A 27,887-nucleotide genomic window follows, 5' to 3' on the forward strand; every position below is an offset into this window, starting at 1 on the left:
CAGCATCAATGACAAACAGAAATGACACTGATAAGTCAGACACAGCATGAAAAGGAGGAGCTGGGGTGGAGGCAGCTTGCAAAGCAGCTTGCAGAGGAAGCAGCAACAGTAGACAGACAAAAGCAGTTTAAATAGGGCGCCCTGAATGAGATTCACCAATTGGTTGCATAGAAAGGAATCATGTGATCTATCAGCTGACTCACATGCGTCAGTCAGCTGATTCATCAGTTGATTGGGCTGTTTGAGATCAGCTGATGTAGCTAGGATGTGAGCTGAGCATGACATCTTGTCCTGCTATGCTGAATTTGTACAGCACCTTTCAAACAAATCAATGCACGTCAAAGTGCTTTACAAATGATTGACAAAAAGGATATTAAAAAAAGTTACATGTCAAATAAGGTGGAAAAAATCATAGTGATCAACAATAACATTTAAATAATGATGATATTAGAATAGGTAAAGATAATAAAACCACAGAAGTATAAAACACTACATAAAAGCCAGACTAAATAGATGGGTTTTTAGTTTACTTTTAAAAATATCAATATTTTCAGCTCCTCTCAGATCCTCTGGAGCGTAAAAAAAAAGTAATAGTCAACCAGTGTAATGACTTAAAAATAGGTTTTATGTGTGCTCTCCTTCTGGCCTTAGTCAGCACTCATGCAGCAGAATTTTTGAATTCATTGTACCTCATTTATTTAAACATCTTTACATATGCTGTAGCAGTTTGTCAACAGCTTGTGCTTTTATGCCTCTCCACTGGAAATGTCTTTTATCACATGAACATACAACCTTTGTCGGTGTAATTTTGATACCAGTCTGGCACCTATTCTTTGCTCGCATCAGGAAGTTTGTCTCATTAATTAAACGTTTGAACATTGTATACCAGGCGGGTAGGTTTTGACACCTGATAATTTGTAAATGTAAAACAGATGTAGGGATACACAGACCAATAATAAAGCATGTCATCGTAATACGGGACCTTCTTGTGACACAACTATAAATTATAATGGAAAAATACCACTTTCTCCTCCTCCCCGATGTCTTTTGTCCCTGCAGGGAGGACCTATAATGATTTGAATCAGTACCCCATCTTCCCCTGGGTCTTGACCAACTATGATTCAGAGGAGCTCGATCTCACTCTACCCGGCAACTTCAGAGACCTCTCCAAGGTTGGAGCACTCTGACACACACAGACTTAATGCACTTTTTCCAATGAATAACACATGTGCTACTAAGATGATGCTGTAAACCAGAATTAGGGAAGAATACAGGTCAAGCTGTCCCACTCATGTACCGAGGCTTAGTCGGAATCTCTCTGTGTTGCAGTTTCACCAATTAGAGTCAGAACAAAGCCACATAATATCACTGTAGATGTAAATCCCTTCATTCCCTCCTCTGGCAAAGGATCAGAACTAGTTTTACTGTCTAAGCATTGACCATTTTAAAGAACAATGTATGATCTGCTTCCTTAAAGGAAAAGAAGACAACTGCATGTATGGTTTCTCATGTATTAATTGACTTAAGCTGATTATTTGTCTCTGGTTTCATCCAGCCAATCGGTGCACTGAATCCCAAGCGAGCAGCGTTTTATGCAGAACGCTACGAGACGTGGGACGACGACAGCACGCCTCCTCACCACTATACAACCCTGTACTCCACTGCTCATTCAACACTGATGTGGATGCTCAGAATAGTAAGTACCTGCTGCACTTCACACACTCACAGGCCTCAACCTTCAGCAGCCGCCTGAGCACACGGCAGAGACCCAAGGCTTCTGTGTTAAATGAATGTGTCCATTCGTGTGCCTGCAGGAGCCCTTTACCACGTTTTTCCTCAACGCTAACGATAACAAGTTCGACCATCCGGACAGAGCCTTCTCTGGCATCGGCTGCTCGTGGAGGAACTGCCAGAGGGACACAGCTGATGTCAAGGTAACTTTTAAATCAGCTGAAAGAACGTCCTACTTAAGCGTCTGGTTAGGGTTATTATAAAACAATAACAATCAGCCTGAAACGCACAACTGTGTTTTTCCAGCTAATTAGGTTAAAGGATGAAAGAGCTTGAAAACATTAAAGTATGAGGAATGTCATCAAGCACATTGTCTAAAGCCCTTTAGCCCTTTAATAAACAATGTGTTCCTACCGTGTCTACCAGGAGCTGATCCCAGAGTTCTACTACTTGCCTGAGATGTTTGTCAACAGTAATGAGTACGAGCTCGGGGTGCGTGATGATGGAGTTCCTGTGTGCGACGTGGAGCTTCCTGCCTGGGCCAAGAAACCAGAAGACTTTGTCCGCATTAACCGGATGGTGAGAAACAAAGAAAATATAAAAAGCCAAAAGAAAAACTTGTCTGTCTTTAAATCTTCCACAGAGACACTGAACATATTCTTCACTCTCTCCTCCTTCCTCTTTCTGCACCTTTCACTTCGACCAGGCGTTGGAGAGCGAGTTTGTGTCGTGCCAGCTTCACCAGTGGATTGATTTAATATTTGGCTACAAGCAGAGAGGGCCGGAAGCAGTCCGAGCTCTCAACGTGTTCAACTTCTTGTCTTACGAGGGAGCGATCAACCTAGACAATGCAGATGCTACGCAGCGTGAGGTCAGTTTCTATGACAACTGATCGCTCTTGTTTGACTCACAAATTGATTATTTCAATGCAGAAATCTCCCTCTCATGAGTGTCTCATGCCAGGATGGAGAGTGGCGTCTTCAAGATCATATGGAAATATCAGATTGATGTTATATTTTTTAAAATAGTTCTCCAAGGGATGAATTCAAAGTATATGCATGGATTTCAGGAAGCATACACAGGAGATAGACATGCATATTTAGGGAAATTGAATGTCAAGAAAGTGCAGGGGAAGGTAAAAGGGGGCATGCTGCTTGTCTCAACTTTTTTTTTTTTTGTTTCTCAAATATGTACAACCTTGTTCTTCCTCTCCTTTCTCTATTTCTCCAACTGCAGCTGATTGAATCCCAGATTCAGGCGTGTGGTCAGATCCCCTCCCAGCTACTGATTGAGCCACATCCACCTCGCTCCTCGGCCATGCACCTGGTGAGAACACCTCAACATCCTTAGCAAGTCTTGCTTTAGGTTAAGGTTTCATGACAGCAACTTCTGTATATGCTGACAAAAAACATCCTTGAAAGGACTGCTGAAACACAAATCAGAAATATAGTCTAAGTTAAAGTTTATTATAGCCCGATATCAAAAAGTAGGTCTCAAAGGGCCTACTTTTGTATCTAAAATTGAACAATAATGAGCATTAGCAGAATATAAAAGGTGAGATAAAATGAATATAAAACATTGTAGCTAAATATTCAAAATTATATTTTAAAAAATGTGCGGTAAAATACAACAATATAAAGTATGCACATAAAAACTGTGCATTTACCAAGATACAGGTAAAAAAAAATCACACATTCAGAAAAGTATATCACATACGTAACAGTAAGCAAAAACATCTGAATATAAACTGGATAAGTGTTGTCAAGTTCTTTGGGCAGACTAAATGAGGTTGGCAACTGATACGAATAGATATGCTTTGAGTTTGCTTTTGAAGTGAGCGAGCCTCTGGAATTTGGATAGGAGGAAGGTGATTCCAGAGAAGAGGGTCTTGGTAAGAGAAAGCTCTGCAACCTACTGATGTTTTGTTGATTAATGAATCAGGGGGCAAATGTGAATAGAGAAAAGAACAGGACCAAGCACAGATCCTTGTGGCACACCATAACTGACCTTGGCATGGTCTGATGAACAGTTGTTGTGTAAAACAAAGTGAGATCTGTCGTTTATTATGACTTAAACCAGCAGAGAGCAGTGTCAGTGAGACCTGTGTGACTTTTTAGACCAGTGGTTCTCAATTGGTGGGTCGAGGTCCAAAAATGGGTCACAGATCTATTCTGAATGGACCACAAGCGACTCGTGAATGTTTGTAAAAAAACGCACTTTGCAGTAAGCTGAATTTCTGGCACAGAGCTTTATTTTGAAGTGCCACTTCCTGCTGTAAAGTGAGTGACTAACAGGCTGTGTCTTAACAGAGACAGCAAACTAGCTTGATGATGTGACCAAACATGAGTATCACGCTGAACATATTAAACTGTGTGAACCCCAAACTAATGACTAAGGAAAAATCTGGATCCCGTGGCTGGACCAGTTGGTAACCACTGTTTAAGAGTACAGTATGTAACAGAATGTCGTGATCAATCATGTTGATGGCTGCACTGACATCTAGGTGCACAAGTCTCTGTTATTTTGAGAAGTTGTTATTGAGAAAATGTTCACTTTGGGAAAGGGAAGGGAGTTTTCATCAGTGTTTCTCTTTTTTATAGACAGTAGAGGTTTATTTTTCATATTTATAACACATTTTATATACCAATTGTGAGACTCTATTACATACAAGTGTATGTAATGATGTTTTTTCACAGCAAGTTCTGCCCTGGTTTTTAGCCTCTCTGTCCTCCCTGCCACCCTCAGCAGAACGAGGCCTCAGTGTCTCCATATCAGAGCCATCCATGTCAACCCAAACCTGTCAGTCCTAAACCCCGACCAACCAGTGCCTCCACCTCCTCTCCTAGGCCTAAAGCCACCCTCAGTGTGTGTACCTGCTCTGACCCTGTGCTCCCACTAATATACCTTTTCCCTTCCCCCCCTCTGTCCCATCTGTTCTGTCTCTCCCTCTACCTCCGTCTCCATTTCCCCTCCTCCTCCTCCTCCTCTCTCCTCCTGACCTTCCCTCCCTGCTCTGCCCTCCTCTTCCTCTCTGCCCCCCCCCCTCTCTTTCTCTCTGTCTGTCTCACCAGTGTTTCCTTCCTCAGAGCCCACTGATGTTTAAGGATCAGATGCAGCAGGATGTCATCATGGTGCTCAAGTTCCCCTCCAACTCCCCCGTCACTCACGTCGCCGCCAACACGCTCCCCCACCTCAGCATACCAGCAGCCGTCACCGTCACATGTAGCCGGCTGTTTGCCGTCAACCGCTGGCACAACACAGTCGGTAAGCATGTTAAAAAAAAAAATCATCTTTTAAATTAAAATCCAAAGATCCTCAGTTATACCTTTTTGAAAAACACAGCATCACATTATATCATCTTTACAGTATATAGCGTTGTTATTTTAGCTATTTTGAGCAATTTTCTAAAAACTACACAATGAAGACAAACTTTTGAAAGATGTCTGAAGATGCTTGCTCAAGGAAATGTTTATTTCAGCTGCAGCTATTGAGCTGATTTGTATTTTATTATATTAGTGTTTACTCTTATTTTTGTCCACATGTTGGCATAGAAATATTTGTTAATTAAATCCTCAATTAACCTCTAATGACCTCATTAGCACAGCGGGGTAGGTTAAATGAATCGTAGTAATGTAATTATGGAGGGCCATAAGGCAGCTCAAGTGACTTTTGTTATTGAGGCTATTATTTTTTAACTTAAGCCTGCATCAGGGCTTTCATCAGAGAGCACTCGACCAGGGGATTATATGAGAGGGTGTTATTTAGCTTTTATCTTCACCGTTTTATGATGTGTGCATGTACGGGTGTGTGCGTGTTTGACCGTCTGTGACGTATGACCCTTATATCCTTCAGGCCTCCGTGGAGCTCCAGGATACTCCCTAGAGCAGGCTCATCATCTACCCATTGAGATGGACCCTCTCATAGGTCAGTGCACAGAAATCTCCACAGCACATTTAATTGGTTTTACGTAATGATACTATTAAAGACACAAGTAGTGGGACTGAAGTCAATATATCACATTATACACTCAGGATTTATGCACATGTATTGCTGAGACAGAAGCTGCAGAACTGACCCGAGTGATAAAAGATCAGGAAAGGTTTGAGGTCATTCGAACCGTATCGCATTCTTATGCCCTCATTAACCTACTGACATCTCTGTGCTCCCACGTAGCAAACAACTCAGGCGTGAACAAGCGTCAGATCACTGACCTCGTGGACCAGAGCATCCAAATCAACACACACTGTTTTGTGGTTACTGCCGACAACCGCTACATCCTGGTCTGCGGCTTCTGGGACAAGAGCTTCCGTGTTTACTCCACCGAAACTGGTAGGTTTTGTAATATTTAAGAGACATGCTGAGCATCGAGTACCCTAAAAATTTAGTCTTAGCTGGCAGGTGTGTGTGTTGTTGTTGTTGTTGTTTTATTACAGGTAAATAATAATACAGAAAGCACAGTTCACAACATGACATGACAATAAGGTCTCACAAAGAGAAGCAAAACAAAACAAAAGTTAGACTTACACAGACCAAAGTGGATAAAAGAAAAGACATATAAAGGTTAAGTTAATAGTACTAGTAATAAAAATTAATTAAGTTTATATGGTGGATAGAGTGTAATTATAATTCTATATACTTCCACTTTCCACTACAGCAAATCTCCCATTTCATATTATGTTGTACTACTTTACAATGTTTTTTTCCCATAAGAAATTTTTTTTCAGGACTTAAATTCAATTTTTTTCTTGATTGAGCTTTAAATGAAAATATTTTACTCAACTGAATAATTGTATTTATTATCTGGGGACAGTTTTCATCCAGGACCCCTATAAAATATTTAAGTGTTAGTTCAACAGAATTGTTGAGAGGCCCCAGCCACCCTTGGATATTGGTCCAGAGACCTGCAACATAAGGGCAGTAGAAAAACAAATGCAGCTGGTCTTCCTCTTCCTCTTTGTAGAATCTACATAGTGAGGATTTTTCAATATTAAACATATGAAGTTGTTTTTTGTAGCAACAATTTTAAAGAAAATCTTCAGTTGGAAAAATTCTGGAATAAGAATCCATTGTTGTTTTGTAAATTGTAAAAAAAAAAAAAAAAAAATTCCAAGGTATCAAAATGTTAAATTCGTCTTCCCAAAGAGAACAGATTGTATGAGGGGAAGGGAGTAAGACCACTACTCTGTAAAATAAGATTATAAATTGATTTATTTATCTTTATTTTGGGCAGACCTGTTGTCTATATCCACCTTTTCCAGCATTACAGATTTGACCACACATATAGCAGAACTGATGGTATGACAGAAAACTAACTAGTATATCATTCAAAAAAAATTATTCAGTTTTTTTGAGTGTTCCCCATAGAGCTCCCCATCTATCAACTTTGGATATCCTCTAGGGTGTCTGGGGGGCAATACTGGAAACTCAACCAAGCCTTCAATACATCTTTGAAAAAGGGAGAAAGATTTGCTGATATTCTTTTAAATAAGCATTTAAAGTCTTAACATTTTAACTGAAAAAAGGGAAAACTATCTTGCTATCAAAGAATTGGTACACAGAAGATAAATATTGACTTGGTCCTTTGTTTGAATGTGGATCATGTTACTCATGCATTTTTAGTTTTATTTAGGTTTGTTTGGATTTATTGCTCTAGGAGAGATTTAGAATCCCATTTTTATAACGCACTTGGGCATAAAGTAAATTTTTGTATTTATCAGTCGTGAAGTTTAGTGATTTAGATTTAGTAACACTAATCTCCTTGTTTAAGTCGTGTATTTTTATCCTGGAAGTTCAGCTCCCATGGCCTTCAAACATATGAGTAGAGGTCACACACTAACTTAGACGACTTCCTCCTTCCTCCTTCCTCCCCTCAGGAAAGCTGACCCAGATAGTTTTTGGCCACTGGGATGTAGTGACGTGTCTGGCCAGGTCAGAGTCCTACATCGGAGGGGACTGCTACATCGTGTCAGGCTCCAGAGATGCCACTCTTCTTCTGTGGTACTGGAGTGGACGACACCACATTATCGGGGACAACCCTAACAACAGTGAGTGGGAACAACGTGTGAATGTTTGTCTCAGTGTAGACATGAGTGTGTGCCTGGCTCAGACATTAGTTTAGAGAACACTACAGCTCCCAGAGGTTTATGAGTCTGTAACTTCTCTTCCAGGTGACTACCCTGCTCCCAGGGCAGTACTGACAGGACATGACCACGAGGTGGTGTGTGTGTCCGTCTGTGCGGAGCTGGGATTGGTTATCAGTGGAGCTAAAGGTTTGTCTGCCTCTCTCCTGAGAGAGATTTTTTATTTTACATTTTCTGTTTTCAACAAAGTATGTTTTTAGATTTTAGGCTGATATTTCCAAACAAGTATATTAATAACTGACCTCACAATGTTTAACTTTACCATCACTAAAGCTTTTCGATTTAAAAAAAAATAGCTTCTTCAATATCTTGCTTTGGTCTTGCTCCTCAGAGGGCCCATGCCTGGTCCACACCATCACAGGGGACCTGCTAAGGGCCCTGGAGGGGCCAGAGCTGTGCCAGCGGCCCCGCCTCATCTCAGTGTCCAGCGAGGGCCATTGCATCATCTACTATGAGAGAGGTCGCTTCTGCAACTTCAGCATAAATGGAAAACTGCTGGCACAAATGGAGGTCAATGATTCCACACGGGTAAGGCTGCTGAGTTAATACTGTTTATGTAAACACACTGTAATATCCTTGTCCTTATTTACTCCTAAACAATGCAGTATATTGTTATCCAACACACTGGAGCCCTTGAGTCTATTTTGACTTTTCTCTCTCTCTTCTTTTTCTGTCTCCAGGCGATCCTGTTGAGCAGCGACGGGCAGAACTTGGTGACAGGAGGTGATAACGGAGTTGTGGAAGTGTGGCAGGCGTGCGACTTCAAACAGCTTTACATCTATCCAGGCTGTGACGCAGGCATCCGTGCCATGGACCTCTCACATGACCAGAGGTAAAACAGACAGGGTGCCACTCTGACAGACACAAGAAGATGCAGACTGTGTTGTTGGGAAAACTGGGTCACCTCAAAGTGGGCAGTAGAGAATACTGAATGATCAGTGAGGGGGCAGTTATGTACCCAAACCTCAGACGATGTCCTAGGCTCAGGGAAATGTGCAATGTTTGATGCACTGCAGACTACAAAAAAGACTACTTTACTGAGCATGTGTATAGTTTGGTTTGCTGATCTGACTTTCTGTGTGCTCTGCCCTCAGGACTCTGATCACTGGCATGGCGTCCGGCAGCATTGTTGCATTCAACATAGACTTCAACCGCTGGCACTACGAACACCAGAACAGGTACTGAGGTGGACAGCGTGAGGAAGAGGAGGATGGTGAGAGGAGAGATGAACAAGAGGGAGAGGAGGTGATGCATTCTGCTGCCTATCTGCAACGCGGGGAAACTAAAGGTACCGAGAGGAAGAAAAACACGTACCGGACCTTAGGCTCTAATCCCTTGTGAAGTTTACTTGATTTGAGGATGCGGCAGCGCTGGTGGAAATAACTTCCTCTGTGCATACGTGTACGTACACACACGTGTGTAACCACAGACACATAATACCCCGAAGATACACACCAAAACCTGCTAATGAAATAGACAGACTGCAGAATGGGGGAAAAAGAGCAAGTCAAGCAGACCTTGTAGAGGTCGATCATACCCGTACCACTCACAGGACTGGTGCAGTTGCCGTTCCTGGTACGCTTAATGCTTCACACACAAAGAACCTAAGTTTTATTTTCCCTTATATTTTTCTTCTCTATCAGTTTTGTTGTATACCTTTTCGTTTGCGGGGAGCTCCGTCTGGGAATTATTTGGGTGGACTATAAATTAAGACTCCTTCAACGTGTCTAAACTGATTAGAAATGGTCAGAAATGAACCAGCCCCACCCACTGTTCAAAAACCGGTGCTATTGGCTTGATCTTAAAATTCCCCCCCTTGAAAAATTGCCTGGGGTTTTAATTTCATTTGATTTAATTTGATTCTATCTTGGTTTTATTTTATTTTATAATGCTAATTTAATTTTTTTCTTTTACCCGCAGCAGGGTTAAATCTGATTCTTATGTAAATAAGGCTCTGCTTCCTTCAGAGTCTACACGTGTTCTTTCACTACACAAACTGCGCTTATCACCTTTAATTTATTAATGACTTGCTGTATGTAAAATATTGTGTAATAATTATTATAATGTTGACAAGACTGATGATAATAACGGCAGTGTCAAGGATGGTGATTGTTTTGCCGGAGATGGTAATGATAAAGAGATCTTGCCAGTGCCACCAAGGATGACAACCACAAGACTGACATGATTTCCTTTGTATATTTGGTGATTGTTTTGTCAAATATGTACATATAGTCTTGGTTCAGGCTTGGTGGGAGACTTAATCAGCTGAATAAGACTGAAAGCGCAAAGGAAACCTTCACTTACCCACATTTGTTGATTATTTAAAAAAAGAGAATTGAATCAATGTAAAAGTTTGTTTTGTATTTGCACTTTGCACCAATCACATATCATTATTTATTAGCTTGGTTCTTTCTGGTCGGCTGCCATTTTGTTTAGGTCCATTTCCCCTTCGGGATTATTTGTGCATTGATGTTTGTATTTAAAGCGTTGAGCTCATGTGTGATTATTAGGTTTTACAACCTCACAGTTGTAAGCAATATCATGATTCTGTAGCTGATAGAGGTGGGAAGGAAGGAGGAGAGGGGATGAAATGTGAGATGTACTGTATGTGTGAAGCCATCTTGATCAAATGCGCACATGCACATACTCTATCGACAGGTTCAACTTACGTATCCAAAAAAAGGTTAAATATTTTTGGATCTATGAAACCCTAAAAACTATTGTATTCATGTTTTATTGCAAAGATGTAAAATATGACATGTGTGAGTTGAAAAAAAAAAATCATGATAAGAAAAATAAAATATGCAAAGAATTTGATGACTTGACTTTTCATTGGTCGCATATTCTGTCACATGACCGTCTCTTCTTTGCCTCACGATGGTAGCACAGCAAAGAGTGAGAAATCAAGGACGCCTTATTGTAGCATTCGTGAGACACCAATCTGAAAGAAATCCTCCTCCCCAAATGATTTCAAGAGACTCTTGAGTTAAAATGTTGAACTATAAACACACTTGAAAACGTTGCTGAACTACCTGCTTTGCTATGTTTTTTATTTCAGACTTCTATTACTGTCAGTCATGTTATGCAGCACTTCCTAAGAACACAGACTAAAGACATAGAGAGAACTATTAGCTAAAAAAATGTCCAGTTTTCATCTCCAGCACTAGATGCATGCTTTTTCCATCTGTAGGGTGTCATCCTGCATCTCCTGCTTGAGTTAAATCCAAGTTCCCTTGAGCAAAGCATGTTACTCAAAGCCACTCCTGTGGAGCTTCTTAAAGGAAAAGTGTCAAGTTTTAGATGCGAGTTACAAGTTGCGGTCGACTTGTGCTCATGGTGCTGGGATTTTCAGGTAACGGGATATTAAAGCAGCAGACCCCGTAATCAAATAGAGATACAAGTAGGAATACATCCCATTAGCATTAAAAAGAGAACATGTGCAAAGTGTAAGAGAGGATGAAATCATTAGTGGCATTCATTTTGCAGACACAGGATACACAGTACAGTGGAGTATGTAGGGTAAAGTGTCCATGTAAGTATAAAGACACGGGTCACCCAAGCTGGAAATGAAAATATTTTAGTCTGCTTTGTATCATCACTTAATGAGGTATCTGTTTGCAGGACTAGAACTAAAAATAAGAGCTCCAATATAACAAAACAGACAATCAGTGGGTTCAGTCTTTTACTTCTTGATAGGCTTAAAAACAAATGCTCAGCAATTATTTCAAACTTGCATCTTTTGTACTACATTAAAGGGACAGTTCACCCCAAAATCAGAAATACATATTTTTACTCTTAGCTGTAGTGCTATTTATCTGTCTAGGTTGTTGTGGTGTAAGTTGCAGAGTGTTGGAGATATTGGCCACAAAGATGTCTGCCTTCTCTACAATTTAATGGAACTAGATGGCATTCGGCTCGTGGTGCTCAACCTGCCAAAAAACAATAGATAAATGAACATTCTTCTTCCAGAAATCATGATCTGATTACTCAACATCATCCACAGAACTTGTTTCAAGTAGGAAATATTTTCTTTCTACTGAACTACACCCGCCAATCGTACCACTGTGCTGAAGGAGGTGTGCATCTACTGCTAACTCAACTAGCACCACTGAGCTAGCTAACATTACAGCTCATCCGAGGAGGAAAGCACTATTGTTTACATCTTTCACTGTCATGAGCACTCGTTTATGAGTCGATGCAAACCTCCTTCTGTGCAATGACACAGTTGGCGGGTGTACTTTGGTAGAGAGAAAATAGCTCCTACATTAAACTGCTTACGACGAGGTCTGTGGATTATTTTCAAGTAACCCAGTCATGATTTTTGGAAGGAGACATTGCTGTTGAGTTTTTCAATTGTATTTTTTTGGGCACTTAAAGCCCCATAAGCTGAGTGCCATCTGTTTCCATTGTATTTTAGAGAAAGCAAACATTTCTACAGCTGGTATCTCCAACACTCTGCAGCTCACACCAAAACAATCTAGAGAGATAACAGCACTACAGGTAAAAGGGAAAAATATGTATTTTTAATTTGGGGGTGAACTATCCCTTTAAAACAAAAAGGTTCTTGGCATAAAAACCTCTTGACTGTGTGCATACGACTCATCAAAAGCTGACATAATGAACCAGTAGTCAACACTGACTATACATGGAGGAACTAAAGAGATTGGCTGACACAGTACTACCACCTGTGAAACACTCATTGTGAGAGCAATGAGGATTTGTCAATAACAGCGCCGGCAGTTCAGACTCCTTGTATTGTTCGTGGCCTCGTAGCCGTCATCACCTCTCTCCAAGCCTTCAGTTGTGATTACATTTTGTAGAAAAGTGTGACAAAGATGAATGAACCTCTTTCTAATCATTTGCTCTGAGTGTGTGGTGTACTTTTATTGCCCTGTCAAAAAAAAAACTACACCTCACAGTATTAAAACTAAGATGATGTCTTTTGAGCAGAAACAACCATTACCGAAGCTTAAGCCTGGAATACAGAGGAGGCTGACAGCTGCACGGAGCTCTCATGCTTCAGTCACTATGGAGACTGCAATCAGAAGCCACACAAGCTGACAGGCAAGAGAGGGTAATCCGTTACGCTGGTAGACCTGTCTTTCAGAACCAGAATTTCATCTTGTTGTTTATGCCACTTTTGACCTGGTCTGTCTTTAGCTGCAATCAGAGGCCGGTCGCCTGTCAATAGTCTGAGACACAACCCTCATTTCTTCCTCACCTTTACATCCACAGCAGGATGTCTTGTGCTGTGCCCTCTCCCCAGGGGAATCATGAAGCAATTAAGCATGTGTACAGTTTTTAAGGTAGGTTACATCATCCTAACCTGTCTGAACAACTGAGACATAAGCATGCATTTCTGTACAAAGGAATGCTCTTTAATATTATTGTAATTCTGATTCTGCAATGCAGTCTACAGACATTATGACACATGCTGTGCAAACTTGGATATTATTTGCTCCACAGTAAATATGACAAGTACAGTACAAGAAATGGACTTTACAAAACAGAGGAAAGATAATAGTTCCTGCACAGGGAGAGCAGTTTCTCAGGTTCATTTGTCTTCATCGTTGAAATAAGGCTCAGAAGGGTTCAGTGACTCTCACCCCCAGGACCTCCTCATCTCATTGTGAGCTATATTTCCCCTGTGCCTGTGGAAATTGCATGGACACACCAGACTCACCGGACCGTCGGGATTAGAATATGCATGCGTGGAGTGAACAGTAATGTCGTGCTGTCAGCTTCTTACAGGCTGAAATAGAGCGTTTTTGTGTTTGTATGTCACAGTGAGGAGGTGCTGAGCCTCCACGTGCTTTATGTGTGTGCATGCTTGCCTGCTGTTTGCGTGTAAGCATGCACACACAAGGAGATGCACACAGCCAGATGTGTCTGTATGTGCTCCGTCCCATCTCCCCCTCAGGTGGACAGCGAGGAGATGGTGGACCTCTGAGACGAGATGCTACAGATCTCCATGTTTGTGAAGGAGCTCCCTCCCTCGCTGCTGCAGTCGGGGACAGACGAGGAGGAGGAGATGATGTTCTTCAGCCTGTGGAGGGAGATGATGAGCAGCGTCAGCAGGAACACCAGCAGGCCGAGGAAGAGCCACACGTAGACGTAAACGTTGCCCGGACGTCCCGGTGAGGAGGCGGCTGCCGAGGTGGAAGCAGAGGTCGGGGAGAAGCGGAGGAAGGTCCCATTGTCTATTGGAGAGATTCCAGTCTCATTATGGTCCACCAGCAGGACGTCCATCCCTGACATCCTGGCTGGTGTTTGGCACAGATTTGCAGGGGAGAAAAAATAAAAGATGAGTGAGAATTACTTTGAGACAACAGAGAAACACTTCAACATCCATAATTTAAATGGCCTGTAGGAGAAATTCTCTTTTGTCTGCTGAAGCTGCCACAGATTTATTTTCTCCCTCCGGGACACTTCAGCATGGCAGATGCTTGCTGACACAAGAGCTTTCACCCACATCCTCAGCTTTGGCTGAGATTAAGAGTGAGACAGAGAGCACGTCTGCAGTTCTGATTCAGGGCCAACAATTTACTTGAAGAGTCCCTAGATGCAGAACAGACTTCTATCAAATAACAGTTGCAAATAATTACCATTTCTTTTTGCCCTCTTGGAGCGCCGCATAGAGGGTTCAGGAAAATTAAGAAACACCAAATTGACTTGCAAATACAAAACTATTATTGACAAAAGATATTTTATTGCATCGCCCTAGATGGTTAACCTTGCCCATCTGCCATTAAGATGCAAAAATAAATTACTGAAAATAATTTTTTCCAGGCTAAGGACATTGTAAATTGTAAATAAATAACTTGGAGATATTTGCATGTATTTGCAGCATTAAGCAAAGAGGTGCAATCATGATGTTTTATTATGTTATAGTGAATTAAATCTGCATAAATTACACAAAATTATGCAATATACTACCACTACATGTTCATAGACAAAGTGTTAAAAGGGATATTTCACTATAAACAATGATTTTTGGAAGCTGGGGGCTGCAGAACTGTTGCCTGATCAGTAAAAGTAATTTGAGCATCTATAAATCAAGGTTGAATTTCAGGCTAGCCAAAAAAATATATATATTAAAAGTCCTATGGGTGCTGGTCTTTTGTGGTCATTATATTAAACATGGCTGTCTGGGAGCCTGACAGATCGAAGGAGCTACACTGACCAGCCCATAATGAACAGTAACAGCAGGGGGAGTGCTTGTCTCATTGAATGCCTGTCAGACTCGGTGCCTGGAGCCCTGTGTGCTCATAAACGAAGGCATCCTTATCTGATGAAATTAAACTCCTCATAATCAGCTTTCACAAAGACAGCTGAGAGCCAACCCTCCTCCACTGCATATTAATACTGCTAATAATGTTCCACTGCAAATTACTGCATGGCACAAAACTGACTGCAAGATGTGACGGAGCACTGTTGTGTAGAAACATTCACTGTCTTTGTGTTGCTGAGAGACAAAGGTAAAGTGAGGCTGTTTTATATTTGGGTTAGGCCCGCCTTGTGTCTTAGTTTGATCTATGACAGCGGAGAAAGACACTTCAAAGGCAGGAATGATTGACCGTGACCAGAATGAAAGCAAGGGGTCAGCATACGCTCTTTCCCTCACATTGATGTGTGCTCTTTGCTCCCTCCCCTCCATTTCATTGTCATGGATTTCACCATGGACCATATGTGTGCCTGGTCCCATTATACTCAGGGGAGTGGAGTAAACTATATTAACTGTACCTTCTCCTTGAGATGAGATGCAGCACAGTAACTGTATGTGTGGCCCCTAAAGGGTTAGGGACTGTTTTTTATTTATGAGAGGGAAAGGAGTGGAAAAACACTTTATACACTGTATACACTCACCAGCCACTTTATTACGTACACCTTGCTAGTACCACGTTAGACCCCCTTTTGCCTTCACAGCTGCTTTAATGTTTAGTGGCATAGATTCAATACAGTACTGGAAACATTCCTCAGAGATTTTGGTCCATATTGACATGATAGCATCACACAGTTGCTGCAGATTTGTCGGCTGCACATCCATGATGTGAATCTCCCGTTTCACCACATCCCAAAGGTGCTCTATTGGACTGAGATCTGGTGACTGTGGANCCTACCATCTGAATGTGGCAGCAGAAACTGAGACTCATCAGACCAGGCAACGTTTTTCCAATCTTCTATTGCCCAATGTGGTCTTCTGCTGCTGTAGCCCATCTGCTACAAGGCTCGACATGTTGTTGGTTCAGAGATGGTCTTCTACATACCTTAGTTGTAATGAGTGGTTATTTGAGTTACTGTTGCCTTTATGATCTTGAACCAGTCTGGCCATTCTCCTCTGACATCTGGCATCAAGACATTTTCACTGCTTTCAACTGCTGCCCACTGGATATTTTCTCTTTTTCCAACCATCCTCTGATCAGCAGTTTCTGAAATACTCAGACCAGCCCGTCTGGCACCAACAACCATGCCATGTTCAAAGTCACTTACAGTAAATGACCTTTCTTCCTCATTCTGATGCTCGGTTTGAACATTAGGTCATCTTGACCATGTTTACATGCCTAAATGCACTGTGCTGATTAGATTAGATTAGATTAGATTAGATTAGATTAGCCAAGTGACTGGCTAATAGCTATTTGCAGAGCAGTTGAACAGGTGTACCTAATAAAGTGGCTGGTGAGTATATATTCTTATATTATATTGTATATTTTGACTGATATTTAATATTCTTTTGTTTTTAAAACTGGGCCCAGTGTGTCACCCTGACTCAGGGAACCCATGGGTTGTTTTGATAGTTACAGGTTTGTGAGGGTTCAAATTGTATTTTGTGTTACTGTAATTTAAGCATTTTCTGGCACAAGAAATTCCTTAGGGATAAATTAAGTTGTATTGAATTGAACTAATAAACAACGGAGGCACTTCAAATAGCCTAATTTTTAAACGTTGGGGAGAGAGGGACATTCTACTTTAAATGGTTGCATTTTGTATTTAGTTTTTTAAATACCCCTAAAACTACTAAATGCACAACTGGATTTTATAGGCATTTTTCTTAAAAAAAAAAAAAAAAAAAAAAAAAAAATCAAAATCACACCAATCTCATCCAGGTTATTTATGGTGAAGGGAGGGGGATGCATTTCCCCCCAGTCACTGAGGAAGGCTCACGGAAAAATATCAGTAGGTAAGGTCATGATATTTAAAAACAAAGTCACACCCTCGCCACCCCTCTACTCGGATAAATAAAGCACAGTCCCTTAAATGTACAATTTCAGTACATTTGACAGAGCAGGAAGTTACTGTGGGACAACAGCTGGTTTAGAAAACACTGAGCCAAATGCGATCCGTGTCACAACATTAACAGCCGTAAGTTACACAGTTAAGTGCTTTAGTTCACTTTAGTTCATGTTGACTGAATGCCATGGTGTTGCTGACTGTTCTCACAAATATGCTTTGTACAGGTAAGACTACTACCGTGGAACTGTTATCTGCTTTGTAAACACTACACACATTTGTACGGGGCGGAAATAACGCTGTGAATTAGAGTGTATATACTAGGCTGGGATACGTCTATGGTCTGGAAGCTAGCATTAGCGATTAGCATTGGCTAGCAAAGTTATCATTTATGAATGGCCAGTTCGTTTAAGCCCGTAGTAGACCAGCCACTACTACTGGTAGAAGTAGTAGTAGTAGTTTGTTTGGTGTTATTTAGCGTTTAATGTGACATGTAAACAATGTGTATTTAACAACGCTGAAGTTCGCTTGTGATTCGTAGCTTCCGCTTCAGCAGTTAAGGGAAGAGTTAAGGGAAGAGTTAAGGGAAAGGTAACTTTGATTGCTCAACGACCGATCCTTGCACCTTGGTAAGGCCTTGTCCCTTTCACATTTATAAAATTATAATTTGTGAATAGCATAACAGTTAGCCTGGTTCTCGCGAGAGCACAATTTGAATTTGCTCAGCGAGTCACTCAGGCAATCAGTAATGATGCTCATTACCCATGCCCTAGCCTCGCGTCACCAGGCTCTTCACGTACGGCGAAGAGCCTGGTTTCCATTCACTCTGAATTTTGTCTGGATTCTGGTTCCGGTCCAGAGAGCGGATCCAGAATTCACCAAATTCACCAAAGTAAAACTTTAAATTCTGGCGCACCATCGATTTCTGTCTCCGTTTTAGTACCATATTGTTGTTGTTGTGGTTGTTGTTGTTGTTGTGGTTGATAGAGCATGCTACATGGCGAGCATCACACAGTTTTCCTCTCTCTTCACCCCCTTTGTGCTTTTATTTTGACGCAAAGGCATCCATCGAATTCTGGATCCTGTCTCTCGCCCTGGTTCCGGTTCCTTACCAAAATGGCCACTAAACGGCCCCAGACTACCCATGCCGTTGGAGCCGAGCTGCACCAATCACATCGGTGTATTTGATATAGGCGGGCCAGAGGCGAGCTAAACAGATGATGACAGCGCTGCGACGATGAAGTCCGGAATCAGTCAGTAAAACTTGCAAGATGGCTACGGATGAACACCAGTTGTTTGAAACGGCTTTGGCCGCTACAATGAACGAGTTAGACTTGGCTTTTTCTCTAAAAGAGGAAGAGAAGACGGCACTCGAGTCTTTCCTTTGCAAGAAGGACGTTTTTGCTGTTTTGCCAACGGCAAGAGTCTAATCTACCAGTTAGCTCCATTGGTAGCGCTCTGGATACGTCACCCCGTGTATTGTTCTGATTGGTCGTAGTGTTATCCAATTGCATCAGTGATATTTTCAAATGCATGCTTGGTGCCGCCCCTCGAGTTGGGCCATTTGCATTACTCATAGCTCATAGATTTCCAGGCTAGCAAAAAAGGATTTCACTGCATTTTTCACAGGTAGACCATATTGAACCAGGTCTAGATGAAAAACAGCTATATCAAAAACAGTTGTCACATCTGGACTAGATTATGTGGTCTACATGTGAAAATACAGTGAAATGCCCCCTTTTGCACTTTCATAAATAGATAAGGCAAAGCTTTTGGTTCACTGGTCCATCTACGTCCCAACTCTCACCTATGGTCATGAGCTATGGGTAATGACTGAAAGAATAAGGTTGCGGATTCAAGTGGCTGAAATGAGTTTCAGAGACACGGTAAGGAGCTTGGACATATGGAGGGAGCTCGGAGTAGAGCCGTTGCTTCTTCGTGTCAAAAGGGGGCAGTTGAGGTGGTTCCAATCCGGTTCCGGATAAGCAGCTGAAAATGAATGGATGGATGGACAAATAAAGTAAAGATTTCACAAATCTGAAACTGTTTTAAAGAATCTTTAGCCTCTCTGGGATAATCTAATCCAGATTTGACAAGTCTAAATAGTGATTTTTGATCTGGACCTAGTTCAGTGTGGTTTATGTGTGAAAAATGCAGTGAAATCTCCCTTTTTTTGCATTTTCACAAAAAGATTAAAGGTTTTACAAGTCTCAAACTGTGCTTGTATCAACCTTTAGCTTCTCTGGGATAATCTAGCCCAGATATAACAAGTCTAAACATACAGGTTTTTAATCTGGACCTGGTTAATTGTGGTCTACATGTGAAAAATACAATAAAATGTCCCTCTTTTGCATTTTCACAAATAGAAAAACGGTTTTATGAATCTGAAACTGTTTGCATGAACCTTCTGCCTCTCTGGGATAATCTAGTCCTGATTTGACAACTCTAAACATCTATTTTTTTATCTGGACCTGGTTTAATGTGGTCACCATGTGAAAAACAAGTGACATGTCCCCTTTTTTTTTTGCTTTTTCACAAATAGAAGAAAGGTTTTATAAACGTGAAAGTGGGTGTCAGACGGCATTGAGCCTTTTCCTAAAATGTCTAACACGCTTTTACAACAGTAAGAGGTGCAAAAAGCCAGGGGTCCTCCAGCAATTGAAGTTACATTTCCCTTAACACTCCCCTTACCTCCAAATCGAAAGCTAATTTCAGCATTGTGGGTATTAGTTAGCTTAGCAGAGTTAATTAAACCTGTCAAACTGTAGATAAGAAGTCAACCTGTAAACCAGTTCATGGGAGAAATGTGTGGAGCACGGAGACTTTTGCTTCTGGTCAGGTGTGAATATATGTTTATTGGAGTATATGTTTTATCTAGTTTTTGGACTTTTGCATAAACAGTATTATTGATTGTGGATGCAGATGCAGTATGGACACATGTCAAGTACTGAGCAGTGAAGTATTATGAATAGTTTGAGTGACAGGCAGTCTGATGATAGTGTTCTCGGGTTCTCCACAGCGCCAGCCTCGTGCCCAAATATGGTCACCTCTAGCTCCAAAAAACCATGATGGCGACGGTCAAAACAACACTCCACAAACCAATAGGTGACGTCACAGTAGCTATGTGCATTATTTATAGTCTATGTATAATATCCATTTATTGCCCAGCCCTAGTCACAGTAAAAATAATAATAATAATATAAAGTTTGGACCCAACAGTTCATTCTGAGCCTTTAACACTTGTCAATGTTGGTACAAAACTTTTCTTAATCTTCTATTGAGCAATGTCGCTTTTGAAGCTTAAGCAAGCCACTCTGTCCCCAAACTCTTTTCGTCTTCACTTATTGGCTCTCTTTTATTCTCTCCGTTTGTCTCTCTCTGGATGATACAGCTGACAAGAACTCTGCTCTCTTTAATTTACGGCCCACTGTACCTTCAGGGAGATACACAGCATAATGAGGAGAGAAGAGTTCGGCTGCTCTCTCTCTCTCTATGATTGCTTGCTCTCTTGCCCCAACTCTGTTTTCTTTATCAAATACTCCCAGTGGTCTTCCCAGCCCAATGAAAAAGTGTCTTGTCACTTTTGTTGACTTGTACAGTCTCTTTCTGTGCTGCAGTTTTTCAGAGTTGAAGTATTGATCACTTCACACTTCCCTTACCTTCTCTTTCTGTCCTTTAACTATTTATCTTTTGTATCTGTCTTTTTGTCATCCTCAGGCTGCACTGATCTGACCATCTGGATTTCAGGTATATTAACATTTTCATTAAAAGTTTTAATCATTGATAGTCGCAAAGAAAATGGGCCCCTGTTATTTTGTAACTCCAAATTCCAAAATTGTCCATCAGTCATGTGCCTGTCAGAAATGTCCATGACTGTGACACCGAACCCCCGCCTGCTCGCTCATTCTACATCCCTCTGCCCTCATTTCCTCTACCCTGCTACCTTGTCGTCATCTTATCCACTGTCCTTCCCCTCCTACTCTCTCCCACTCTGTATAGGTTGCTGTCATTAATGATATGTTGTTTTCAAATCTGTGATGAAGCTTGTTCATTGTGAGCTAAAGTGGCTGATAATTGGGCTTAATGATGCTTTTTGTATCCAGGCAACAATGTACGTACAGTTCTTTTTCAGGCTAATCTACTTTAAGAGGGCAGGCCATGCAGTCCTGCTGAGGCTGAAGAGGTCAAACACACGCCTGCACGCACACACACACACACACACACACACACACACACACACACACACACACACACACAAACAAACACCCGCCTACGTTAAATGAATACTGGTAGTTATTTTCCTTTGGGATAGCTACAAGCGTACTACAGAGAACACCAAGGGCTGACTGGGAAAATGATGCGTCTTTATTGAGTGAAATTATATAAATGCTGAAAATGGCTTGGCTTCAGTCATTGTTGAATTATTTGTTGCACCTATAACGACACCTAACAGTGATGTCACAGTGTACTGACCACACTTCGGAGTACAATTCTATATTACCTCAGCAGGGCAAGAAGTTAAACCACTGCAGGGCAGCAAAATGATTTTCAGGTCATGTCATCAATTATCTTGATCTCAGTCTTTCCTCTGAATGTGATGGGTTTTATTTCTCTTCAAGATGTTTTTTTCTGCAGTCATGCTTTGCTCGCTGCTCGTTCAGCTAGATGCAGTCGCCAGCTGATCTTCACTCTCCATGCCGATTGTATATTGCCTGGGTCCATACCTTTGAATCTGCCCACTCCATGGGGCTGACTGATTTATCTGACACCGTGAAATGGAGCAGCAGTTTCCTCCGTTGACAATCCATTGATCCAATCAGCACCACGGGTGGACTATTGATAAGCCAATCAGCATCCTGGCGGTCTAACACTGTTGTCAAGCTGTTGTCACTCTCTGCACCGGAACCAATGAGGAGTTATAACAGCAATGATGACTGCTATAGATAGGATAAACACAGCTATCGAAGCTGCTCTAAATCAAAATGTTTTCTCAATATCGCCCGAATTTGTTCTTAATTCACTCCGTTCCACTCTGAAAACCATGGCAAAACCAGTACGTTGACATTGCTGCGCAGCAGTGTCGACTTAAAATGACATTAGATTTAGGTGGATATGTTGGTCTCTAGTGATTGATTAGGGAAAATCAAATCCCCCTCCTCCACGGAAATCAGTTAGACTGGAGGCAGTGTCAGACTGAGGATGGAAACAGAGTGTGACGAGGTGACAATTCTGTCTGATACAGTATCAGGCAAGGTTCTCTTTACATCCCAAAGACGAGCTTGACTTTGGTCAGCTCTTTGGCCAGCTAAGCTTCGCTACATTTCTTTTCTGAGACTGAGAGAATAAATTGCTGGCTCTTGAAGATGGACTTGATTTTTATTTCTTTCTGCCTTATTTTTATCTCTCCCCCACTGAGCTGTAATCTCACTTGTTCTTCAGTCTCCGTAACAAGAGTCTGGCTTTCAGCTGTCTCTTAACCCCTAATGACTTGTCCCTAATTTTGAGGATTGCTTTTAAAATAACCCGGTCTCGCTCCCAACTTGTTACATACTGACGCTTTGCCAGTGGCCCTCAGTGTCAGACACCAACACACGCAGGGTATGAGACACACTGGGTGGCAGCATTTTTTGTTGCTTGGAGCAACTGCCCTAGTAGGGCTGCTCGATTAATCGAATTTTAATCTAGATTACAATTTGGGCCTTCAACGATTATGAAAACAAAATAATCGACATAAAACGATTATGTGCTTCTTGTCAGTTTACTCTTGTTGTCTTGTGTTGCAAAATCAAACGCACCCGGAAGCCACGCATGCGCAATACTGCCCCCTCCCCTCCTCTCCTCTGTTCACTCCACAAGCCAGTCAAGTATGTGAAATCGAATAATGTGAGTGGCAGGTGATCGCCGAAGATTTCAAAAACAGCGTGCGGAAAATGGCAGAGGGAGAGCGAGAGAGGTTGGTCTGTGTGTGCGTGTGTGTGTGTGTGTGTGTGTGTGTGTGTGTGTGTGTGTGTGTGTGTGTGTGCGCGCGCACATCAGGGCCGAACTCTGCCGTGCACGATACAGAGAGCAGAGGAGAATTGTAATTGTAAACACGCGACCATGTGGAGACAGAAATGACATGCGGTCGTGTAAATAAGTCATAACGTGCGCCGCATAATCGTTTGCATAATCGTGATTTCAATTTTGACCAAAATAATCGTGATTATGATTTTTTCCATAATCAAGCAGCCCTATGTCCTAGCATCAAGAGCGAGAAAGTCTGCAAAAGTTTGGTGTGAATGGAGGTGGACTGGCCAAACAAACTGGACTTTCACCTGGCAACTGCTGTTTGTTTCCCTTGTTAAACCAAAAGTCAATCAAATTATTTTAATAACATCATAGTGTGCTTATAAGCGCAGAATGACGTATGTCACTTGATATAACATTACGCAAGTGCCAAGTGTACTTTTTTTAAGCTACAGCATCATGTTTTTTTCTAAACCAAACTACATGCTTTGGTTGCCGAAACCAAAGAAAAGTAAACCAAAAAAACCCGTTCTAAGTTTATTTTGAAAAGAGACAGCATGCATTTAACAAGCGGAAACTGTACATGTCTTGTGAAAACTGAAGTTTATTTTGAAAAGACGCAATACACGTAGCAAGTGTGAATTCACACACTGTCCCAGAATGTCCAAAACTGACACTGGAGGGGTACCTGGAGCATTTTAGTTTGACTTTTAAGGCTACTGAACAAGAGATGATATTTGACGAGTTGAGAGTGAGAATGTGTTGTCATCAGATGTGGAAGCCCAGCTTGTGGCAAAAAGGTTTAGTTACTGCTTCAATAGTTATTAAAAACCCTTTTGTGTTGGGTTTTATTGAGGTCAGATGGAAAAAATGTGACAAAAATCTGTAAATAATGTGCAGTTAATGTTGTTATTTTTACTTGACATCAGTGGGGTCTGTGGGACCCCAAACTATGAGCAAGTAAAGCCATTATCAATAAAACCAAAGAGTTCGGGTCTGACATGGAGCTCCTCTGGTGGCTCTGAAGCCCTGTTATAGATGCTGTTTTTGCTCACCAGTTTTTAAAATTAAATAGAAACTATGCACAGCCACCGCTTGCTCTTCCTGCTGTCATTCTTTCTCTCGCAGAGGAAAGGAAACTCACTCAGGTGTGATCTCGGCTGCTCCGTCACTTCCCTCTGAGCTGATATGCCCTTTACTCTGTTGGACTGCTGGTCCAGGATAATGGAAGCTGCTGGTAGCTACTCCTCTGAGGAGGTATGGGGCAACAGCCTGACAGGTCTTCAAGGGTCAGTGCCTTTCCATCAGACTGGACAGCACATGAGGGTTTTTTGAATGCCTTCACTTGACTTGGCTCACATCTCTGCCCTTCTTTAACAATTTAACATAGAAGTAGTATCTCTCCCTCATTCCCTGTCAGGGCTATGTGGAGTTCAGGCATTTTGAGACAGTTCTGCCTTTCAGCCTCCTCATTCTCCTATTTCCTCCTGAGTCTTCCAGCCCGGAGCTCATCAATGGGCTCTTGCAGAAATGCTCTTCCTTTTCACTCGCAGCTATGACTTTTTTTTCTGATTATATATGTCTGCTTTTTCAATGTCAGCATTGCCCTCTCGGCTACGTCAAGCGCTTTTAATGTATTCTGTATAGCCTTGGCTATCTCTGCTGCACACCCTTCAAACCAGGCTGCCTTGAGAACATTTCTCTACCCGAGTTCCAAAACTCTCTTCTCACTCCGCTCCAACTTTGATGGTTCAGTTTTGACTTAAGCATATGTTTCGTCCACCACCAGCCTGTATCGGTGACAGCGAGCCTTGACTCCCACAGCTCCCTTTTGTCCTGATCAAACTCCTCTCGGAGCTGCACAATCTCTGCAAGTCACTCCTCAAACTATCTCATCCTCTGCTGGTGGAGTATGTTGAGCAGAACTCCTCCTGAGACATTGTGCCGTGAAGCTTCCTCTGCTCCACTTTCTCAATCTGTTCCTCACCCTCCATCCTCTTTCATTTCCTCCTCATCTCCTTATAATCTTCCTCACTGTCAGTGTTCAGTGTATACTTGGCACAGTTTGCCTTATCTAATGACAGATTGTCCACATAAATATCCTGTGCTCCTGTTGTCTTGTATATTATGCACAGTTTAATGTCTTATCTGTATTAGTATAATGTCTTTTGCGCTGGTTTTTAAGACTGCCAGACATTTGTTTTATTTAAACGACAATGGCTGTACACGCCTTTGCAGTTTTATGCTCTAAATGGGTTTGAAATGTCAGAGCGTGATCAACCAGCTTTAATAGTATGGCAGTAAAGTCATAAAACATAGCAGTTATTGTTTTTTAAGTGATTATATTGTAATGTATTAGTATTTGGTAGAGCTAAAACACATTTAATCTTTTCAAATTTTTATCTTTATTCTCAAGATTCATGTCAGTCTGTTTTTGTTTTTGTTTTTTTGTTTTTTAAATTTAAATTTTTTTTCAGTGACAGAAAACAGCGCTGGCCATTATTGGCATTTTTAACATGCATGCGTGCAGCATATGCAAATATTTACTAAACCCTTCGCCTTCCACACACACACTCTGTTGTTTTGTTCAGATCTAGTATTAGCTCTTCACTTCATGAATAATGGACAAGATTGAAGTGTGGCAAAATGTCATGGCATTTGGGCCATAGTCTTTTGTGTGTGTGTGTGCATGCATGCATGTTTCTATAGTGTAGTCATACCAAATGCCCGACAGACAAGCTGAGCCAATAGCAGGGATTTCTATTGATTCACATATGTGCGCATACACAGACACACAATTCCAGCTCAAACAACAGATTGCCAGGAGATAAACTTAGCCTGAATTTCAAACATGTTAGATATTTCATATGCTGAGCCAGATCAGCTGAAAACAGACCTGAGGCTCAACCACATGAATTCCAAATCACCTCTGCGGCCCCAAATTCCACAGATAACCCACTTAGGGGTCAGAGATATGCAGGAATGATGAAAGTATGAAGAAAGTGATGCTTCAATATGCATCAGAAGCTCTCAGCCATTTTCCTACTTCTTCTTTTTTTTTTTTTTTTTTTGAACAAGACACCACTCTGCTTCTCTGCAGTTTGCATAGATTCAGTATTTTCTTGATAATTATGTCCCTTAAAAGACTTTGCACAAATATAAATACAAGCAATGTGTGTCAATGAAGGCTGCAAATTTAGAAAAGCAGGTGTAATCTGAATGAATCCGCAAAACAATAAACTAATGTTTTTATTCATTGCTTTTACATTTGAATGATAAAAATCTCACACCGCACCTGAGTGCACTCGAAGCTCCACCAGGGGTCGAGCACCACTGTTGAGCCGTTATCTGAGATATTCAGTGCATGAAGTGAGGATTTCACAAGCTTAGATTGTAATGAGATCTTAAAGGGGGTGCAAATGGCTTTTTATAATCGGGCAGAAAGATAACACCAGTGAGAACCTGAGAAATAGTGATCATTACGAATGGGAAGTATTGGAAGATATTTTGGTCAGTGGCCAGTGTAGATAATGAGCTCTTTTGCTTTGATGTCTGAGTGTGTGAGTGTGCCTGTGATGAAGTGTATTTTTACACCTCGTTCACATATCTGTTAATTACTCCTGATACTTCTGAGTGCAGTTGCCAATACATTTGATGCTGATTGTATGCAGCTCATTCTCCCTCTCTTTTTTTCTGATGAGTCATACTTCATTTTAAACACAAACAAACCCTGCTCTTGTTCGCATTGCGCTGAAAGGACACTTTTTTAATGTCCCCTTTTTTGCTTCAGTCTGGGGGCACAATTGCTTCACTCATCACTCACTCCTTCCCTCTTTTTCTCAACTGCCACATAGGAAGCCCGCTTATTCCCCAAGCTGGTGAATGAACGTACATGTGAATTCTTCCCCCACCAAGATTATTCTTTCCTCCAAGTCTCATGGAACATTTATGTCCTTCTCCTCCTTCATATTACTGTTTCATCTTCGCTTTATGTCTTCGTTTTCCATCCCTGTCTGTAACAACGCTTGTCCTCTCACGACTGCTCTGCAGGCAGTGATAACACACTCAATAAAGTTGCTGGCAACTGAAAAAGCGGCAGATACATTTGAGGTGAATAATAGCGCTTTGTATTCAGCAGGAATCCCCTCTCACAGAACAGATTAACACCGTCCTCGTTCTGTCTCCCTCTTAAAAACAATTTGAAACACTTCATAAACCAGCATGCCCCGAAGCATCAAAAGCAGACAAAAAAGGAAAAGTTACAGACCTGTGTTTTTTTTAATGTGTGAGGCAGGTGTTCCTCGCTCACGTTCACGTCGTGCAGAAATCCATCCCGTTGTGTTTGGTGTTTTCAGCCGAGCAAACCAGATCTGTTGCCCCTGAGATCTTTCTTGTGAGGCTGTCCGCTCTCTACCTCTCCCCCTCTCTCTCTGTCATTCAGTGTGACACACACACACTCAAACACACACAACACAGGCACTACAGCCGGAGTAGAGTAGATGTGGATCCTCTCTATGAATGAGCTCACTTTCAAAAGGGAACACACGCATACACAAGGTCTGTAACTGAGAGGCTGTAACTAATGAATTATGATTTTTTTTTTATTTGAGAAGTGCTGAAGAGAGAAGAAAAGAGAGGAGAGAGGGAGCAGTGCTTGCTCTAATCCTATCCCCTCTCTCTGTTGTGACTCCCTCTGTCTCTGCCCTCCCACTTCTCTCTCTGCTGCTCATCACCTTTCAATAATGATCCCATTAACAGTCAAGCCTATTGTTGTGTCTTTTG

General features: G+C 41.5%; 3 protein-coding genes across 15 annotated transcripts in view; 2 read left to right on the forward strand and 1 right to left on the reverse strand.

Moving 5' to 3' along the window:
• nbeaa (neurobeachin a) overlaps nt 1–10,675 on the forward strand; it is a 117,388-nt gene extending 106,713 nt beyond the window's left edge. For all 12 annotated transcript variants that reach the window (XM_050040328.1, XM_050040330.1, XM_050040335.1 and 9 more), the window contains 14 exons: nt 1,060–1,172; nt 1,556–1,696; nt 1,815–1,934; nt 2,158–2,310; nt 2,438–2,602; nt 2,968–3,057; nt 4,803–4,995; nt 5,584–5,655; nt 5,905–6,060; nt 7,605–7,775; nt 7,899–8,000; nt 8,203–8,399; nt 8,552–8,703; nt 8,966–10,675. In XM_050040328.1, coding sequence (XP_049896285.1) covers nt 1,060–1,172; nt 1,556–1,696; nt 1,815–1,934; nt 2,158–2,310; nt 2,438–2,602; nt 2,968–3,057; nt 4,803–4,995; nt 5,584–5,655; nt 5,905–6,060; nt 7,605–7,775; nt 7,899–8,000; nt 8,203–8,399; nt 8,552–8,703; nt 8,966–9,056 — 1,916 coding nt within the window. In that variant the 3' untranslated portion in view covers nt 9,057–10,675. The remainder of the gene's footprint in view (nt 1–1,059; nt 1,173–1,555; nt 1,697–1,814; nt 1,935–2,157; nt 2,311–2,437; nt 2,603–2,967; nt 3,058–4,802; nt 4,996–5,583; nt 5,656–5,904; nt 6,061–7,604; nt 7,776–7,898; nt 8,001–8,202; nt 8,400–8,551; nt 8,704–8,965) is intronic.
• An 865-nt stretch (nt 10,676–11,540) lies between these two features.
• Nucleotides 11,541–27,804, reverse strand: LOC126388282 (serine-rich and transmembrane domain-containing protein 1). Of its 2 annotated transcripts, none has more exons than XM_050041311.1 (2): nt 27,373–27,804; nt 11,541–14,130 (listed from the first exon to the last, which is right to left on the reverse strand). In XM_050041311.1, the coding sequence occupies exon 2, from the start codon at nt 14,127–14,129 to the stop codon at nt 13,788–13,790; it is 342 nt and encodes a 113-aa protein (XP_049897268.1). In that variant the 5' UTR covers nt 14,130; nt 27,373–27,804; the 3' UTR covers nt 11,541–13,787. The 2 variants fall into 2 exon arrangements, with proteins under 2 accessions (XP_049897268.1, XP_049897267.1); XM_050041310.1 differs by having other exon boundaries at nt 11,541–14,134.
• ccna1 (cyclin A1) overlaps nt 17,058–27,887 on the forward strand; it is a 29,454-nt gene continuing 18,624 nt past the window's right edge. The window contains exons 1-3 of the mRNA XM_050041309.1: nt 17,058–17,326; nt 20,119–20,204; nt 20,817–20,846. The gene's annotated coding sequence lies outside the window, so the exon portion shown is untranslated. The remainder of the gene's footprint in view (nt 17,327–20,118; nt 20,205–20,816; nt 20,847–27,887) is intronic.

Source organism: Epinephelus moara, chromosome 3, assembly GCF_006386435.1.
Source record: "Epinephelus moara isolate mb chromosome 3, YSFRI_EMoa_1.0, whole genome shotgun sequence".
In the NCBI taxonomy this organism is placed as follows: Eukaryota; Metazoa; Chordata; class Actinopteri; order Perciformes; family Serranidae; genus Epinephelus; species Epinephelus moara.